The sequence below is a fragment of the Zeus faber genome (assembly GCF_960531495.2).
Source record: "Zeus faber genome assembly, chromosome: 18".
Taxonomy (NCBI): Eukaryota; Metazoa; Chordata; class Actinopteri; order Zeiformes; family Zeidae; genus Zeus; species Zeus faber.
Window position 1 is genome coordinate 18,274,473 of NC_137210.1, and position 19,572 is coordinate 18,294,044.

A 19,572-nucleotide genomic window follows, 5' to 3' on the forward strand; every position below is an offset into this window, starting at 1 on the left:
AAACATCATCAACACCCGACACTCCCACTCGTTCACTGTGAACTCTCCAGACAATTACCTGCTCTGTTCACACATACCACTCAATCCGACATTATGCTGATTTTGTCCTAGGGTACTGGCTGGGTAAAGTATGGATAATGTCTGGTCCAAATGATTCAGACATATGCGTTCACACATACAGCTCCTCCGGGTAATGTCCGGATAATTTCAGGGTTGTAGTGCGTGTGTGAGAGCAGCTTAAGATAACAAACGGACTTCTGGACTCGCGCAATCAAGTGCGTGTCAAATGCCAGTCAAAGCAGTATTCCATTTCTAACTGAGGAGACTAAACGTGAATCAGTCGGTCTTCATATGATACATTTTACACCTGCTTCATTGGTTATCACTATCGATCTACATCTACACCATCTGGAAGATTAAGCTGGAGAGCGTGATATTGCAGAGTAGTAAAATCAATGTAAAAACATCAAGGAGCTTAGTGAAGTGCCCACAATTTAGAAAGAAGAAGGCATAATTGATCTTCACATGGATTTAATGGTCATCGCAGCCCTTAAATCATTACTTTGAGACTGCCATCAAGGCAAAGGTTCGTTTAGCGTTTGAAACCTCTTGGTTGAGTTGCTAATTAACAAAGCTAAAACCAGAAATAATTAACTACATTTGGAGTGCGTTTAAAAAAAATGTGTGATTGACATGATAAGACATTTTTGGTTGTTGTTTTTTTATCCGCCAGGAAAAATCTTTAAACAGTCTAAGTGCAGTTCTGAAACGGAGCGGAAAGAGGGAGAGGGGAGGGGGGAGGGAAGAGGGAGAGGGAGGGAGAGAGGCGGCTGAGGATCTCCACCTTTCCGCTCGGAGCTGTTTCAGGTGTCGCTTCCCTCTATAGTCCAGTACAGAGACCTTTAGGGGCAAGTGCTCAAAAAAAAAAAAGAAAAAAAAAAGGGCACATGGACCCCCCAGCATCGCAGGTGCGGCGAGGTGTGACGTTCATGAGGAAATCCTCATGAATACACCGCATTCCAAATTATTATGCAAATGATATTTTTCTCTGATTTTCCTTAATAGTATAATTTTCAAGTCATCAACCATTAGTGTATAATTCAAATGTTATAGAACAAACCTCCCAATGATAACAGTATTTTTTTCCAAAATAAAAAACTCAAAATGCACTGTTCCAAATTATTATGCACAACAGAGGTTGTTTTAGGTTGTAAAGAACTGAAAATGGTCATCTGTTGAATTTGCAGCATTATGAGTTCATATTTACTGAAATCAAAAGCTATTTCAATCAAAAACATCTTAACAGGCCAAGTTACATGTAAACATAGGAGCCTTCTTTCATATCACCTTCACAATTCTTGCATCCGTTGAACTTGTGAGTTTTTGGAGAGTTTCTCCTTGAATTTCTTTGCAGGATGTCAGAACAGCCTCCCAGAGCTGCTGTTTTGATGCAAACTGCCTCCCACCCTCATAGATCTTTTGCTTGAGGATGCTCCAAAGCTTCTCAATAGGGTTGAGGTCAGGGGAGGATGGGGGCCACACCATGTGTTTCTCTCCTTTTATGCCCATAGCAGCCAATGACACAGAGGTATTCTTTGCAGCAGGAGATGGTGCATTGTCAGGCATGAAGATGATTTTGCTACGGAAGGCACGGTTCTTCTTTTTGTAACATGGAAGAAAGTGCTCAGGGACCCTAAAGGGGCCCACCAGCTCTCTCTCCATGATTCCAGCCCAAAACATGACTCCGCCACCTCCTTGCTGACGTCGCAGACTTGTTGGGACATGGTGGTCATCCACCAACCATCCACTACTCCATCCATCTGCACCATCCAGGGTTGCACGGCACTCATCAGTAAACAAGACTGTTGGAAAATGAGTCTTCATGTATTTCTGGGCCCACTGCAACCCAATTGGGGGGCCCAATAGTAGGTTTATGCCCAACTGCAAGCCTCTGGAAGATCCTACACCTTGAGGGTCGCGGGACTCCAGAGGCACCAGCAGCTTCAAATACCTGTTTGCTGCTTTGTAACGGCATTTTAGCAGCTGCTCTCTTAATCCCATGAATTTGTCTGGCAGAAACCTTCCTCATTATGTCTTTATCTGCACCAACCCGTCGATGCTCTGAATCAGCCACAAATCTCTTCACAGTACGATGATCACGCTTAAGTTTTGGTGAAATATCTAATGTTTTCATACCTTGTCCAAGGCATTGCACTATTTGAGGATTTTTGGCAGCAGAGAGATCCTTTTTCTTTCCCATATTGCTTGAAACCTGTGGCCTGCTTCATAATGTGGAACGTCCTTCTTAAGTAGTTTTTCTTTAATTGGGCTCACCTGGCAAACTAATTATCACAGGTGTCTGAGATTGATTTCAGTCCAAAGAGCCCTGAGACATAATACCATCCATGAGTTTAATTGAAAAACAAAAAATGTAATGTTTATGACACTTAAATCCAATTTGCATAGTAATTTGGAATGTGGTTTAAATCTTGCCTAGACATCCGCTACCTCGACACCCATTTATAAAAAAATAAATAAAAGAAAATAAAAAAGAAGCACCTCTGATAAGAAGGGCACCGTGTGGTCAAGGGGCAGGTGCTCGGACACCAGCCCTACGTACCTGCCGCTCAATATGCAGATCTTGTGATAATAATAATGCACTATATAATACAATCTCATAGAGAAAGATTTACATTCATTTTGTTTCCCTAAGTAAGAAACTAGGGAAAATGAAAAACGTGAACCTAACTCTGAGAATTAGAGTGGTGTTTCTTTTGTTACTCCTCCAGACAGCGGTGTGCGCTGCGTCCCGTGCCTGTCTTTTTATTTTAGATGTATGTATTTTAATTTGTTTCCTACATGTATGAAACTAAAATTTTTAAAACAACTGAGTTAAGGGACTGTCCAAGTCCTTACTGCGTACTGTTAAAAAACAAACAAACAAAAAAAAAAAAAAAACGGGACCCATGTCTCCCCGTTGCTATGGGACTTCATTTAGTAAAAACTGGATGTTTTTGTGTAAATACTTTACTTGTAAATAATAAATCCTACACTTCTGGAACGGGGAGACCGCATTTGCCACATTACATGACGTTCTGTGCACGTGCGAACCCCACCGCGCGCACGCCCCCGATAAAATCATAATATCAGATTTGATTGAAATTTTGCACGATTGCCCAAGTCTACACCTCCAATCTGGCAAAGAAGGGCTGCTGATTACGGAGAACACGTCAATTAATCCAACCGTGTTTCTCATCCAGCCAGACTGAACTGCAGCCTGATGAACGATAAAATCTTCTTTCATCACTCACAATCCTCTCCTTCACACTAATTGGTCAAATCACACACATGCGAGCACTGTGGGGGAAAGATCTTTATTCATGCTCATTGCTCACAAGAGGAGCTTTTACTCCATGGCAACCGGAAATATTTACATTTTATTCTCTTTAGTCAAACCTAATGATTGGGATTGCAGTCCCAATGCAGTCCTAGCCCTCCAAGGCTAAATGCTTTCTGGTTAATTGAGCAGAAGACAGAAACAGAGGTATTACGATGAAACCATCTAATCGGGCTCATGGCAGAGTAGCTTTCGAAGCCTTGACAAAGACATAATCAACTTTCAAGCACATAACGTTGTATGTTTTTCTACACAAGACTTTTGTCCAAAACATGACTGCTTGCAACAGTAAGTCCCTTACCACAGTAAAATAAAACATAGAAAGCCTTGTGATGAGGGCAAATGCATTATGTTGTTAGGGTATTTATGGACAATAATGGCCTTTAAACACACAATATGCTAATGGCCCAATGTTGGAAACAATCACAGGAAGGCTACATGATGTAGACATATAAATGTATACACATAATGTATCACAAAGAGACTTTAAGCATGGGAAGATTGAGAGCTCACGCCTCTTTTGCTCTATCTGCATCCGAACCAAAATTGCAAATTTCTCAAAGCAAGCAATTTTGAAATCTTGCAATTTCAAACGTCACGGGTCAACAGATACTAGCATATAAGCATGAAGACACATGAAGCACCACGCACACAGTTTCTGACATAAGTGGGAGCACTGTTATGGGGAAAGGGCGAACTGTCTCACGGAGTTTGCAGCACTACTCACAGTCAACATCATGGTTTTTTTTTTGCACTTTCTTTGCTGATGCCAATGTGATTTTGCACAATGCAAGGCTGAGATTGAGGAAAATGCAAGGAGTTTCAACCAACTAGGTACCTTCCCTCATATAAAGCAATAAAGCCGACACGCAATGTTACTGTGTGACATTTAGACAAAGCTAAAATCACATTTACCTTTGACATTTAAAAATGATAATGATCTACAGTCGAATATAACTTAAGAAGATTAAAATTCTGTTCTCGGAACATAAATAGAATTTCTAATCAGTATGAACAACATGGAACATGGAATGTGAAAGTCATATAACGGAATAAATTCATGCAAGGCGGAAACTACTATTTTTTTCCTCTTCTCCTCAACTGAGCGTCCTCCACCCTCCGTATGAACAGACAGGAATATGGAGGTAGTCATAGCAGGCCCTGCCTCAGCGCTGGCAGAGTACATCTAAATCCCAACATTAATTAAGACTGGAGATCGTATCTGACATCAAGTTTCTCATTAATTCCAATGTGGCCCACGTGGGTATGTGTTTAAGCACATGGTGCTCTTCGCCGTCCTATTTGGGTCTGGGATTATGTTGCACATTCTCCAGCTATGCCCAGACACTTTTCGCACAAGCAGTAAAGATGGCTTCTCCCCTCTGTCGAGGACGAGGTCTGCTGGTGATTGTTCTTTAAGTGGCAACGAGGCTCGTCAGCTCTGCTCCCTGCCTGCAATGTGTGGCAGACATGTTTCTGATGACATGCCGAGTCTTCCGCGCCATGGGACAGCGACAGCAGAGGTTAAAATAGGTCTGCAGCGGCAGCGGGGACGGGGAGCCGGGCCCTGAGAAGCGCACGCTGGGACAGCCACGGCTGCGATCGCTAGCCTGCAGGAACAAGCTGTGTGACCAGACCTGGAGAAGCCATGCAGCGTAATTACTCACTCAAAGGGCCACAAAGTCACCTTGGTGAAACACTGAGGTTTAAGGAAAATGGGTGCATTGTCATGCCAGTATAGCAGAATGCTAATAAAGATGATGGATAGAATGCTGTTCAAAGAATAGGCTGAAATGAAGTGGCACGGATGAGGCAAAGGATCGTGTAGTGTGGCAGTTGTAGCTGTAGGTGAATTGGACGCAGGGAAATTGCTTCTGCAGCTAAAGCTGTGATAGAGCTTTGTGCAAGCTGTTGTAGACAGGAACGTGAAAAATCATTCATTGATTCATTTTCAGATAATGGAAAAAGCAAATATATAATACCACATCCTTTCTGCCTGGGTTACCACAGATTACGGATTTACAAGCATTTATAGAAGGAAGTTTACAGAGTTGCCAAAACGACTTTTAAAACGATTCTTCTGTAGATATAACATTATAGAATAAGTTTCCATACAGTGGTTATGTACAAACATGTGAAAATAAGGGAAACGCAAGGTAATCCTGTCGGAGAGATGGGATCCCTCAAAGACTCCGCTTTTTTCAGAAGGAGCGCTGACGTGTTTGCTTGACTGCTCATGTCCAAGCATCTCCACACCATCCACACCAGGGCTATCACGATCATGAAGCTTCTGTTAGACGATTCATCGTCACACAATTAATTGAAATAAACAATTAAATTTTCTTTAACATCTTTTACCGTAATTCAAATCAAATTAGTTGTGGCCTGTGTTGGCAGCAGAAACCCAAACATTACCAAAGGAGAAAACAATAATGACCGCAAATAAAAATATAATAGAAATATAATAGAAGATCGAGGAAAGGGCTTTACAAGGAGATGGGAGGGAAGACAACTTTTCCAATTTTCAATGATAAATAACCCTAGGCCACAAACATTCCTCACAAACCAAACCTCACCTTACATTCGATGGTTAATTGTAGTACAAGCCAGCATTTGGAAAAAGCCGATGCGATTGTTCTCTGTTTATTTACAATATTAATTGAAAAATATCTAGAATAAACTGTCGTTTCGGATCAACTATTGAAATACGATTCAGAGTCCCAACTGTCTGAGACCCAGTCAAGTCTGAGTCGATACATTATCAAGTTGAAGCCGAGACAAAAGGTGGACTTGAGACCCGAATCCATCCAAGAAAGGGTCCAGAGCCAGCTACAAAAATCAATATTCTGTAAATAATCCACTACACAACCGACCAACAGTATAACGAACAACAAAACCGTTTAACAGTATAACAAAGCAATGACAATAATGTAACATAAGCATTTTAGATCTTGGCAAGAGCTTTCAAAATAATGCCTGAGCTGGTGCGGGGAAGCTGGGCTGGCTATAAACATAACAGGGCTATGGGTAGTCCAATTACGCATTTCAGCCAACGCATTCTCTCGTGTTTAATGTGACAAATAAACAGCAATTAGGCTTCCTAGGACGGCATCTACATAAAACCTATCTTCAAAACCTCTGGACGCCTGGTGCTCACCAGGTGGGAGGTTTGCGTGCACCGTGCGAGGGGCTACCTTAAGGGGAATGTGCGTCTCATCTCTCCAGAGCATCTTATTAACACAGGAGGTTTTATTGCAGATGGGGGGGGGGGGGGGGGGGGGACCGAACCAAAGAGAGGATTTGGCCTTTCTATTAGATTTCAACTGCAATATGCTCCTTACAATGGATTAAACTTTGCATCTATCCATCTGGCCTCTTGTTTCATCCCATCGCTAGAGCTGCTGCTGCTCTGCCGGACTACAAAATGCTGAAACAAAAAAAAATCGGTGCCAATGCCCAGAGCCTTCGCGGTGCCAGATAATGAAAGCAACTCATAACAGTGATCTTTATCTCCCAAATCAAACCAAGCACAGACGCAGTCATCATCCACTGTTTATTGTTGTAAACAGTGTGTAAATTGAAATGGAACAGGGGTAGTAACCTTGCAGCTATTGTTTTGGAGAGGTGAAGCCCCAAATTCTGTGTGTGTGTGTGTGTGTGTGTGTGTGTGTGTGTGTGTGTGTGTGTGTGTGTGTGTGTGTGTGTGTGTGTGTAAATTGAAATGGCTCTGGAGTAGTAACATTGCAGCTATCGTTTTGAAGGGGTGAAGCCCCTAATTTGGTTTGTGTGTGTGTGCATGTGTGCGCGCGCGTGTGTGTGTGTGTGTGAAAATAAGCAGCAATATCTAATTTGTAATCAGCTCGAACACATCCTGAACTTTGAGTGTGTAGTCTCCCAGGCTGATGACACTGTCGTTGATCGTTGTTCCGGCACTATGATGATGACGGCAATGGCGGTGATGATGGTGATGGCGACAGTGATGCTGATAAGTATTAACAGGCCAGGTGGGGAGAGATCTCTCAGGGCTGGGTTGAGCCAGACAGCGCTGTGCCCGGTCCAACGCTGAGTGAACGCTCTTCTGACATTGTGTCACATTGGGAGCCGATTATCTCCTCTCCCTCCTTCCACTCTCTCCCCCTATTCTGTTCATTGTGTCTCCATACACTGTCAGGCTGCTGCCACTGCGCTACAGAGTCTCTCTCTCTTAGTCTTCCACCTTCACAGCCTCCCTCTCTCTCTCTCTCCCTCTCTCCCTCCCTCCCTCTCTCCCTCTCTCCCTCCCTCCATAGGGTAATTGCTTGGAGCCATGCTTCCATTTTTATGACTAGAATCGAGGCCAGAATGCTTATGCCTCCAGATTTCTCCTTGCCTGTGTCACACCAGCGGCACCGGGGAGAGAAAGGCAGATAAGACCCAGAAGAGTACAGAAAATCACCACTCAATTGTAATTAGAGTCCTATTTTGCCTGCGGAGCTGGAACAGACACCGTCAACAGCAGAGCAATTTCAACCTTTCTGCTGTGCCTACAGCACGGAACGACGTTAGGACAAAAAAAAACAAAAAAAAAAACGCTGTCTTCGAACTTAACCATGACCTTGTACTTTTAACCTCCCACCGACTTTGGCCTCATCAGAACCGGTCAAAGGCGACTCGTGTCGCTATCTCAAGCACATTTAATTTCAGCCAACTCCTCGGCTTTTTAAAAAGGGCTGCAGGAGTTGTAGAACTCAAAGCAAGGTCAACCGACGAGAACACAGAGCAGCAGAGGGAGTCTTTCAACGTTTGGTCTTGCTCCCGACAAAGAGACGGGGGCTGAGCGAGGCCCGCGCCGTTTTCCAGGGAAAAGCCGGAGCTGGAAGACAGCTTTTTTCATGTGTAATGAACTCCAAAATAGTGGGAAAATTCCACTGTGGTGTTTTCTAGAAGGCGGTGACTGGAGACGTGCTGCGGTGTGGCGTGCCTGAGAGGCTCTTTTTTTTTTTTTTTTTTTGCTGGAGACTGTGGTGTAGATAGGCATGCCCAGGCAGAGCTAATAACAGCGCAGCTCTCCGAGGGCACAGCCTCACGACGGAGCGAGGAAGAGGAGCACACAAACACCGCCCAGATGCACCGGAGCCACATCCTTACGGCATCGAGTTTACCATGGACGGAAAGACCGCTAAGAAGTATTAGCTCGGCTCAGAATCGTATGACAATACTTTGAAGAAGAAGAATAAAAAATCATTGCCAAATAAACTACACTAACAATAACATTATTCATCTGAGAACCACTCCCCCCCACCCCCCGCCCCACAACTAACATTGAAGCCAAGTCTATTTAACACCACCTTCAGCAATCTCTTTTCTTATGGAGCAGTTTGGAGTTTAGGTCAATAGAACATTATGACTGACATAAAATATTTTTTTTTCCCTCCATTAGAGACATCCAACATCCTTCTATGTGTACAAAACACACACAATCATGTTTCTCATCTTTTCTTGGTTGGATAGTTGGATATAGCTCTTTGTAATGGTTTTTGTATTTGGGATATTTTTGGATAAATATAGATATTTTCCCTGGTATCAGATGGCGGGTATCTGATTGTAAATAGACAGTATTGGCAAATGCCTGTAACAAATGTTTGAATTGTGTTAAGTGTTGATTGTCTGTGGTGCCTGATCTCATCACAGTGAACTGTTTCGATGATGAAATGATTTTCGACCCTGACCCTGTGACTACCGGCCAGCTGCACACGTACTAGGGCACGGTGTCAAAAGAAAAATAAACATGTACCATCACAAATGCCTTCAATTGTCTTACTGGAAACACTGATTTCACAAATAAGTGTGAAGATCTGTAACACCTTCCCATCATCACTCATTTAAGACAGTAAATTGCAGATCAATATACGACAATATCTTAAATTCATGACGACGCTATGGTAAATGTTTCTACAAAATGTGTGATAAATGTGTACAATAAATGAATGGGACAAATGTTTGATCCAAATTCGAACAAGAACTCTTTCAGCTTTTTCTTTGCGAGGCCTGAGGCGACATTTAACCTGAGGTTCACTCAGCTGTTAGCTGCAAAACGTTGGGTCTAAAAAAGGGTCAAATCTACAAACACACACGTGTACTAGACATTTCGAGCTTTTCTGCATCTCACAGTTTACGGCACTGTATGTCTCAAAGGTTACGCGCATATTCCCAAAAAGCACATTTCAGCATTTAACTCACTATTGTACTGTGCAGGTCACAGGGACACAAACATTTTTTCCCCCGCCTGTGAGGCTTTTGGGGAGGCTCGGTCCTCGTAACCAGTCCACCCATCCAAGGTTCCCCCCTGCCGCCACCTGCCTCAGCAGTGTGCCGCTGCTTGTTGCTAAACATAACTAAAAATAGGCATACGGCGTGTGTGTGTGTTTGTGTGTCTATGTGTGTGTATATATATATGTTGAGCTGGTGCTCAGAGGGGAAGAAGCAGGTGACACATCTGAACGTCCCTCTCTTCCTTCAGCCGTCCCCTCCGCAGGGAGAGGTGGCGGGAGGGGGAGATGAGGTGCAGAGTGATCAATGGCACGCTCTTTAAACAGGCCTGACCCCAATATCCAGTGATGCCTGCTCGGCCTGCGCCAGCCCCTCAGCGAAGCACCGCGGCGGAGGACAGCCATGCGCTTGTGTTCGTCCCGTTAAGCGGTGCGCTTGTGGATCGTATGCGTGTCATATTTAACTTAGATAAAAACAATTTGAACACGAGGTAATACACCGCTCTCCCTACATGGGCATGCCATCACTGTGATGGCACCCAGACAGCCAAACAGCCGACTCAGTCCAAACAAGTTGTAAATTACTGGGTTACATATGGCGGTTACGGAGACACAGGTTCCATGCCTTCAGCATCTGTGGCCGTCCGCAGCCATGTGTTTAAGTGTGAGCAAGAGAATGATTTTCTCAAAACTCACCTCTTGGTAAGTCACTTTAATAGGCACTTTAAAGCTTTTAAATGTAAAGTGAACTACTACAGCTCGCATAAGGAATCACTCAGCTGCTGTTGACTCTAATGGATCCACCCTGTTACTCCCTGGCCAGGCAACGCTAGACAAGGTCACGGCAGGCCCAGCGGAAGAACGATTAAATCACAACCCGGCCAACTTTAGAAGGTGGGGCAAGAATTTCAAAAGAACAGAGAACACGAACACACGCACACGCGAACACACACACACAGGCAGACACACACGCAGACAGGCAGACACACACGCAGACAGACAGGCAGACACACACGCAGACAGACAGGCAGACACACACACAGACAGGCAGACACACAGACAGGCAGACACACACACACACACACACACACACACACACACACACACACACACACACACACACACACACACACACACACACACACACACACACACACACACACACACACACACACACACACACACACCTGCCTCTCCGTCCACTTTTCCTCCTCCCTCTGAAGCAGAGCAACTTTCGGCCATGTTAAACATCTACCCTGCACATCGGCGAGTGTTCTCAGACCGCCAAACATTTCTATTCTCCTGACAACACGGCAGGCTCTTCACTAGGAAAACAAGGATTATTAGAAAACGGGAGAAAAAAGAAGCTCATTGCTCCCTCTCGGCTTCCATTTCCTTCCCCTCTGATCGGGGGAAAAATAAAATATGGTAATGAGCAACGGCGTTCATTGATGTCCACCGTTTTATCTGACGACCTTCACAAAACATCCCTCACTCTATAGCCTCGCTACATTCTGCGTGTAAAGTACGCACCGAAAAGTAATGTACGCGTAGGCTCACCATCGCTGATTCTGCACAACAGACACTAAGTGGCTGAGTGCCAATCTATTGCCTCCCACCCCTTCAATTACACCTCTGACGAAAACAGCTAAAATAAAAATAAAAGAAAACAGGGCGCAGATTATCGACAAAACTTAAAAGTCGAATAAATGAAGACTGGAACTGGATAATAAATATTTGATTAACAGTTAATTCCATCCCTCTGTTTTTTTGAGGGGTTTTTTTTTTTTAATAAAATAAATCTTTAGTAGCCAAGACATGGATGGAAACTCCTGTCTACCTCCCCAAGAGGAGACGGAAATGGGCAGAAAAACTAACATTGACATTAGAATACTAAACACAGTGTGTAAAAAGCCATTAAGGGTGTGTCATCCGGATGGTAGGTTTATGCCATGAAGTAATAGCAGGACTTAAATAACCCCCAGTTTACAGTGTTTTGGAGCCCGATCCTCAAGTTAGCAGGAGAGATCGCTGCTTCTTATTAGTGAGGAGAAAAACACACCGTCCCAAAATGACATGATGAATGGAAGCATCGGAAGAATCCCAAGTGAATGTGTCCTTTTTTGGGCATCTGGGCAAACCCTGACCAGCCCAAACTCCACTCACGGCGTTAAGTCATAGAAGTTATACTGAGAGGGAGAGCGAGTCACAGAGAGAAAAGAGGATAAGCCAGCTGTTCCCAGAGGTACGCGGCTGATGAATGGAGAGAGAGAGAGAGAGAGAGAGAAAAAAAAAAAAAACAGAAAAAGTTAGCGAGGCAGTCGGAGCGTAGAAAATACTCACCACACAACCACTCATCCCGAGCTGCAGCCTCGGCCCCCCCGACCGCTCCCTCGCCGGGGGCAGGCCGGCGTGTTTACACCCACAGCGGGATCCGTCCGAAAGGTCCGAGTCTCCGCAAACAACGGAACGCCTCGCGCAAAAAAGACGAGGGGGGGGCTTGAAACAACGCACATTCTACCAGCCTAGCGTCTGACCTCCATAGAGCCCTTGATCACCGAAACGCTTAACTTAGCCGTCTCTCGGTCTCTAACAAGAATTCCCTCCGAGGCATTTCTCTCACCGGTCGTTCCGAGTGCAGCGCTCTCTCCCGCTCCTCCTGCCAGACTGCCAGAGAGAGACGGACGATCGCTAAGGCCCCCTTGGGAAGGAAGTGATATCAATAGGTGCTGCCTCCTTCCTGTTGACTTGTGTAAACAGCACTTGTTTGCCGACTATAAACGCCTGCGAGATTGCAAATGAAAACAATTGTGCCATGGCCACAATTATCTTATCTTTGTTGTCACCCGCAAAGGAAAAAGAAGAGCGAGGGTTTTTTTTATAACCCCAGAGTACAGAGGCGACTTGATACCCCCAAGAATGCCTATGTCCACTCAAAAATGACCCAGCTTAAAACTAGTTTTTATTTACAAGGCTGTACATATACAGTAACTTCATTAATCCATATTAATTAAAGTCATTGAGAAACAATTAGTTCACATCATCAAAAACACATTAATTAAGGAATTCCCGGAATTGTAGATGATTGAAACATTGTTTTCTAAAAAAAATACTGCAAGACATCATATGCCTTCCAGCGTTAAAAAAACGGTCCAACCTCACTATAATTGAGTAATCCTTCGTTAAACATGTAAAGTCAGGCGCTAAAAAGCTGGCAAACAAAGAGCCGGATCTGTGTCAGATCCGAAACAAGCGGTAACCAACTCCCTTTCTAGCACGGGAGGAAATGAAGATACCAAGTGAATGAATCACAAAGATAGGGCAGAGATAGCATGAGTCACATAGCCAGGTACAGGGTCTGATCTGCACAAGACCGCCCTCCTAATTGGGAATAAATCCGACACTGGACATGACTACCAGCTAAAAACAATCAATAGCTACAAATCAATACTCGCAGATCAAAAAAAACAAAAAAAAACCCACACTAAAATATTTATTTTCTTCTTTTTCAAGCCCACTGGTCAGCTACAAATCAAACATATGGCTGATCGGTACACGTTGAGATAAGGGACATTCCTGTGCCGGGTTGGCTCTGTGTCAAAGGTAAAGGTAATATGTCGACTGTGTCCAGTGCGAGACAAATAAAGTCCTGTACACACACGCTGCCCTCTCGTTCCACCTCTTTTGATATCCAATAATGCTGCAATACCACAACTCTGTTCAATACTCGGGCTGCGTAAAAAAATAATAAAATTTAAAAAAAAGCGTACTGATACAATCCACTTCTATGGTATGAATCGATTTGAAAATTCTGATATTGATACTCTGTTTTGAAGTCATGCACCCATGCTCCGCTTAAATGACCTACCAGCATAATCACAAATAAATTGAAAAATTCCCCTTTTTTAATGTACGTCAGAATCTGATGACATACTGAAGAGTTGTTAGCAATAAATTTATCAGGTATAAGATGTGAATATATCAATATCTAATAATCGTTTCGCGAGCCATCTCATCGATATCGGATTGAATCAATATTGAATTGAATCGTGACACTTCGTACCAAAATCAAATTGAATCATGAGATCCCCAACACCCAGCCCAACTCAATACAGAAGGTGCTGCCACACAAATTTAATTCATATGATATCAATTGATATTTGCTATAATGATATTGATGATATACAATGAAGTTTATTGTTAACCTGTTCTTTGACAGAGGCCAGGATGTTGTTTGCCGTGTTGTCGGCCTCCATGTTGAGTCCAGTGAATCCCTCACGGATGGTCAGCAGAAGCCCTTCCTCCCTCACTGGGCTCTGCTCAGGAGCTGGCATTCCTCCTGCGGAACACACACACACACACGCACGCACGCACGCACGCACACGCACACACACACACCTGAGAATAGTTGTAGAGAAAACACACACCACTCTTAGAGCATGCAAATAAACATACAGTGCAAATGAATCATCTCCGCTCCCTAATACACACTGCCAAGGGATACTGAGAACAGGCTAGCGGTCACACACCACCGGCAGTACGTAAACACACACCCACACATGCCATATGGCCCATTCACCAGAGAAGACTGTCAATGTCTCATGTCTATAACAGTGCAAGTCAATGCCATATGGCCTTGAGGCAACAAACCAGTTAAGTAACGATGTTGTGTGTTTAATACAACGATGTCAAATGAAAACACGCACACATCCAGTAAACATAAGCTCATTGCCTCCTGAGCTACCCTGAAAGGAGGTGATTCTAATGCAAGCTGAAAACCAGCTCACAATACCAGGCATGAATATGTGCATGTGCGTGCATGTGAGAGAAGAAATACTGTCCGTTTTTTTTTTTTAGAAGAGGGTTTGGTTGAGAGCGCGGAGGCTCACGCTTCAGAGGAAAACCGCCAGCGACCCGGGCCGAGGAGATATGGTCCTCGCACATTCTCGTTACCACAAAACAGGAGTGAATTGAAAAAAGGGGGGCAAATAGTTATGGCCTCATTATATCCGTTGACAGGGAGAGTGTCAAGGGAATGCAGTAGAAGGCAGATCCATATGTACTAGACGGAGCCTGTTGAGCCGGACAGGCTGGCTATTAGCTGCCAGAGCAGAGCTGCAGCAGGCATGGGCAGGGTGGAGTAATAACACAGGAGCTAAATATGATGTGAGGTAATTGAGGATTTGACAGATCCACTGTGACTGTGGCCTCAAAATCTAAGCACATGAAGATACCATATACTGTACATACCGTACATTCAATGATTAAAATACATCTTGAAAGGGATGATCTCCTTTATGAGACCAAAGGGTATAGAGTCGAGGTTTTGCATCGACACAGAGGAGTGATAAAGCAATTTCTTTCTGTCACGACACTTGATTCTACACTACCTTCATTCCAAAAAAAAAAAAAGGATTGTATGCACTGCAACAGCCATTTTATCGATCAATGGTAAATGCAAAAAGGTATTGTAAATGTTCCACTTCTATGAGAAGGAGAGATAACCTTGTAAACTCACAATCCTCCAAAACCTGGTTTGTAAGGTAGGCTTATTGAGCACTTGTTATGTTTTATTCATCTTAGTATTTTTCCCATAGTCATGGATTAATGATTGATCAACTGTGCGTGTGTGTGTGTGTGTGTGTGTGTGTGTGTGTGTGTGTGTGTGTGTGTGTGTGTGTGTGTGTGTGTGTGTGTGAGGGGGGGGGGGCATTTTAGTGAGCACTGCCTGGCATTAAAGACATATTGTGTATATTTGTAGAGGCATCATGCATTTTTGTTGGTGCTGAAGATAGACAATCTTTTTTTTTCTGAGTGGTGCTAAAAACGGTTCTAAACAGCAAGGGCTATATAGCTGGGTATAGGACTTACTGTTGAAATTAAGCATATTACAATAAATATATATTACAAGGTTTCTCTTCCAATTAACGTAAAAAGTTATTAGAGAATAAGTGTATACTCCGATATCAAAATATTAATTATCGAAAGCCCAAGGAACGTACTCTCATGTGAATGTGGGGGGAAAATTAGTTGCTCAATGTGCACTCAATATTACTACATAGTATGTTACAAAGCAGTGCCAGTAGTGCTCTATCTGACTATTTCCTCTATAAAACCCTCCATTTAAATATTTTTCATTGATTAGACTAGCCTGCTGGTTATTTCAGGAGTCCATACTGTGCAGAAGCACGGTCATTTTGGCGGAATGACACCTCTCCAAAGAGGTAAAGAAAATGAGCCCCCATCATGTCTACACATTCCGACAAAATTGCTATTGCACACATACACACACCATCACACTGACAGTACACAACAGCACACCGGGTAAATTTACCGTTTAACTCTGGCTGATAGTTTGTGAGGGGGCGTAGCAGTTTACAGTGCAAACATAAAAGGTATGGGCTGGGTCGGGGGGTGGCGTTAGGTCGTGAAGTATGTGGTAGGTAGGTTCAACCAAAATGTGACCCTGTGGTATTCTGGGATCTTGTCACCACGGTAGCACCAGCATTTCAAGGTGTCTGAGGTGCACCCCGTTCATGTGCCAGCTCAGGTATCAGGTGGCGGAGATCAGATTTTATTGGCAAGTATGTTGGTCATATTCTACAAAGCCTGCTATCACAAATGCCTTTGCCGCTCATTCAGTATAATGTTTTCCTGTGGCTGAGACAGTGTATGAATAAAAGAGCAAAAAAAATGATTCACAAATGCACCTCAAAAGGCACGCACACATATTTCCGTGAAAGAAGAGCAATGCCAGGAAACTGGAGATCTAGTTTCAGTTTGACAGACCTCCCTCTTCTTGTCTAAGAGAATCACAGCATTATACTTGAGTTGGGCAAAGTGCATTTTTAAGCCTGGCAGAAGTTTCTAACTCATTGCAGTTTGACAACCCTTTTTTGCTTTTCTCGATGGATACACTATCTCAGAGAACACAAAAGGAAGCACGTCCTTCAAGAGACTCGACATTGTCATGGCATTCTGTTTTTAATTGCCTTCTAAATACATATACTTAATTCATCCACAGAGGGAAAATAAGGAATACCAAATAAAATAAGGATTTCTAACAATGGATCAAATACTTCACACTATGAAAATACAATTAAGTCCAGAAGCAACATGATCAATATATGAGCTCTTCATTAAGCAAAAGGAGAACTGTTATTTGTTTCTGGTCTTACCTCTGAAATTTCCCATCCTATATTGGCCTGAGTGATCAACGCTTGCTTGGCTTATTGGTTTCTAACAACTAGAATCTAAGGTGCATAGACAAAAAGAGCATTACATGATCCTCCACCAGAAAAGGCACGCGACTGAACTGGTTCTTCAAGATTAGCACTGCTTGTTTTCCTTCAAATGAAGAAGAGGGGAAAAAAAACACCCCCTGAAATGTATTGTGGGTAAAAGCTTCCTTACTTCAAACCTTTTGACAATTTAAAGTCTGGTGTGTTCAAAGCCGGCTGAGGAAAAACAGCTACCTGAGATGCAAAGCAGGCCAGGGCAATCAGTGCAGCCTTTGAGGCTGTCATTAAAGTTAATGGCAAAAGACCCTAAAAGGTGGTTCACGTGACTCAAGATGAGCTCATTGCAGTTCAAACGATGAGATGGACCTCTGCTAGCGTGGACCCCATTTGTCCTGACTAGGCAGAAAAAAAAAAATCCATTCATTAGCACAGAACGACCGTATCTTTGAGCAAAGGGAAGAGCGAGAAAAGTTATTTCAGTCGGATGTGTATATGTGAACTACCCCACATCTGTGCTACGGGGATTCAACAATTCAGTCATGATAATGGTTTTATCATTCTCTTCTTAACCTTGGAGTGCCAGGGGGTCCAAGATGCAGCAACAGAATAACAGGAGGATCACTTTCAGTTACCCATCTGTCTGCTTAGCCCAAGCGGCTTTGACTGGAAAGTTAAAGCCGAATGCACACCATTAAAAATCCTCAGCACTGCCAAGAAAAGGGCTCAGCTTGACCCCACCCTGAATCTGGCGGATCACATGGTCTGACCTAGTGACCTGAGATACCAGCCACTCCTCTAAGCTTCTTATGCAACCGACGAGGGATGTCTCATACAAGGCTTTCCCTGACTTCCTCGCGCCCAAATCCGACTCACTTTGTGTTGCTTTTTAGTAAAGATAAAATAGGGAGGCGTGATTTGATAGGCCCCGTTGTGTCAAACCTAAAATACCCAGCAGGCTCTAAAGCAAGCATTCTCAACCTTTATTGGCCCATGACCCTTTTTTGGCCCATTACGCTGTAACTACACCAGGCACACTGGCACAGGGTAGGGGTGCGGAGCGGAGCAGGCTTTTCTACACCGGCTGGTTAAGTGTCTCAGAGACGTTGGTGTCTGGGACACTTCAAAACAGAGGAAAGAACAGTGATTTAAATATTTTTTAACACATAGTTTGATCATTAATTTTATGTTTTAAATACTGCCACAGCTTTTATTCGTTATTGTGTGAAGAAAAAAGAAAAATCTTTGTGATTTCTGCTTTTTAGTTGTCTAAAAGTGACATAACACCATGTTGGTCTTGTTTGGACTGTCTCACAATATGTTGTATGATCTCCAACCACGCATCAACTTCAAGTTAAACAAAGTCTTGCAGTTATCCAGGTTAAAGGTATAAAACCTTTTTTTTTTTTATAGTCGTCTGCCATTAATATCTCATATATAATATAATTTAAATGTGGGTTCCAAAGTGTAATTGTTGAAATTGGTCAGTGGGCTATGTTTGTACTGTGTTGCATTACTTCTACTTTTAACACTTTGTTTCTTCTTTGTATTTAAAACGGGTCTTGATCAATAAGCACACCCAACAGAAGCTCTGGGTCTCTGGTACAATGTGGGCTCATATGAAACACATTTCAGTTGAATGCAGTCTTTACAAAAACATTTATCGTAGCTTTATGTCGTGTTTCTATGGAAAAGGCTTGCGGGCTACGCACAGTTGGAAAAAAATAGACCTATCGCTCAAAAATGGAGACTGACGCGGGCACTGTAGCACGAAAAGTGGATTAACATGGATTCAATAGGAAACGTGCACTTACGGCACTGCGCCCTGCACGCTGCCCCAACGTGCCTGGTGTAGTTCCAGTGTTGGGTCGCAAAATTCTCGTGAAAACAGCAATTAGGGAAACAAACGTATGTGACAGATGTTCTTGTTTTTTTCCTTTTATTATTATTGTTTTGGGACCATGATCACAAATTGTATGTGTTACAGATTGAGGCTAAATAATAATCTTTCTTACTTTACTTTCAAAATGGTAGCACATTATTAGTAAAAATATAGTAAAATGTTGGACATTGCATGCAAAGCAATTGTTTAATATGAATTTCAGTATTATATCTTATAATACATGTATTCTGTCATAGAGCGAGCTCCAAACTAATTATATAGACGTGAAATATTTCAAACCGGTTTAAGCATTTATTTTTCTAAATATACCAACTAAATATCAATATATCATTCTTGCAAATGTCCCACGACCTCATGGTCTTATGCATATTAAGAACATGAGGGGTCGCAACCCCAAGGTTAAGAATGTCTGCTCTAAGGCAAGGTCGCGTGAGAGGATTGGTCTAGATTTTAACAAGTTTCCTTCCTTTTCAAGCATGAATCAACCTTTCTATGTTCCCTCTGACAGCCACCTGCACCAAGAGTTATGAAGACACGATATTGCATAAATTCTCTGTAAGGAGAGTAAACCGAGTATATACTCACCCAACCTTATGCTGTCAAAATACATATTATCGCTCAACCAGCGAGAGAACGACTGCAGCAAAAAAGGCTTTTGAAATGTTGAGTGACAACTAAATTAACCATGTGATAGGCATTTAACAAAGACAAATGGCGGGGATAAAATAATTCTGAGCCGGGAAATAATTATACATTAGCCTGGATTTCAGAGGCAGAATGTCTCAG

The 19,572-nt window shown here is 43.0% G+C and overlaps 1 protein-coding gene across 2 annotated transcripts in view; it reads right to left on the reverse strand.

Moving 5' to 3' along the window:
• Window positions 1-19,572, reverse strand: part of LOC307244027 (plakophilin-4-like) — an 89,235-nt gene that overhangs the window by 56,423 nt on the left and 13,240 nt on the right. For both annotated transcript variants that reach the window (XM_080019002.1, XM_080019001.1), the window contains exon 2: window positions 13,851-13,984. In XM_080019002.1, coding sequence (XP_079875128.1) covers window positions 13,851-13,979 — 129 coding nt within the window. In that variant the 5' untranslated portion in view covers window positions 13,980-13,984. The remainder of the gene's footprint in view (window positions 1-13,850; window positions 13,985-19,572) is intronic.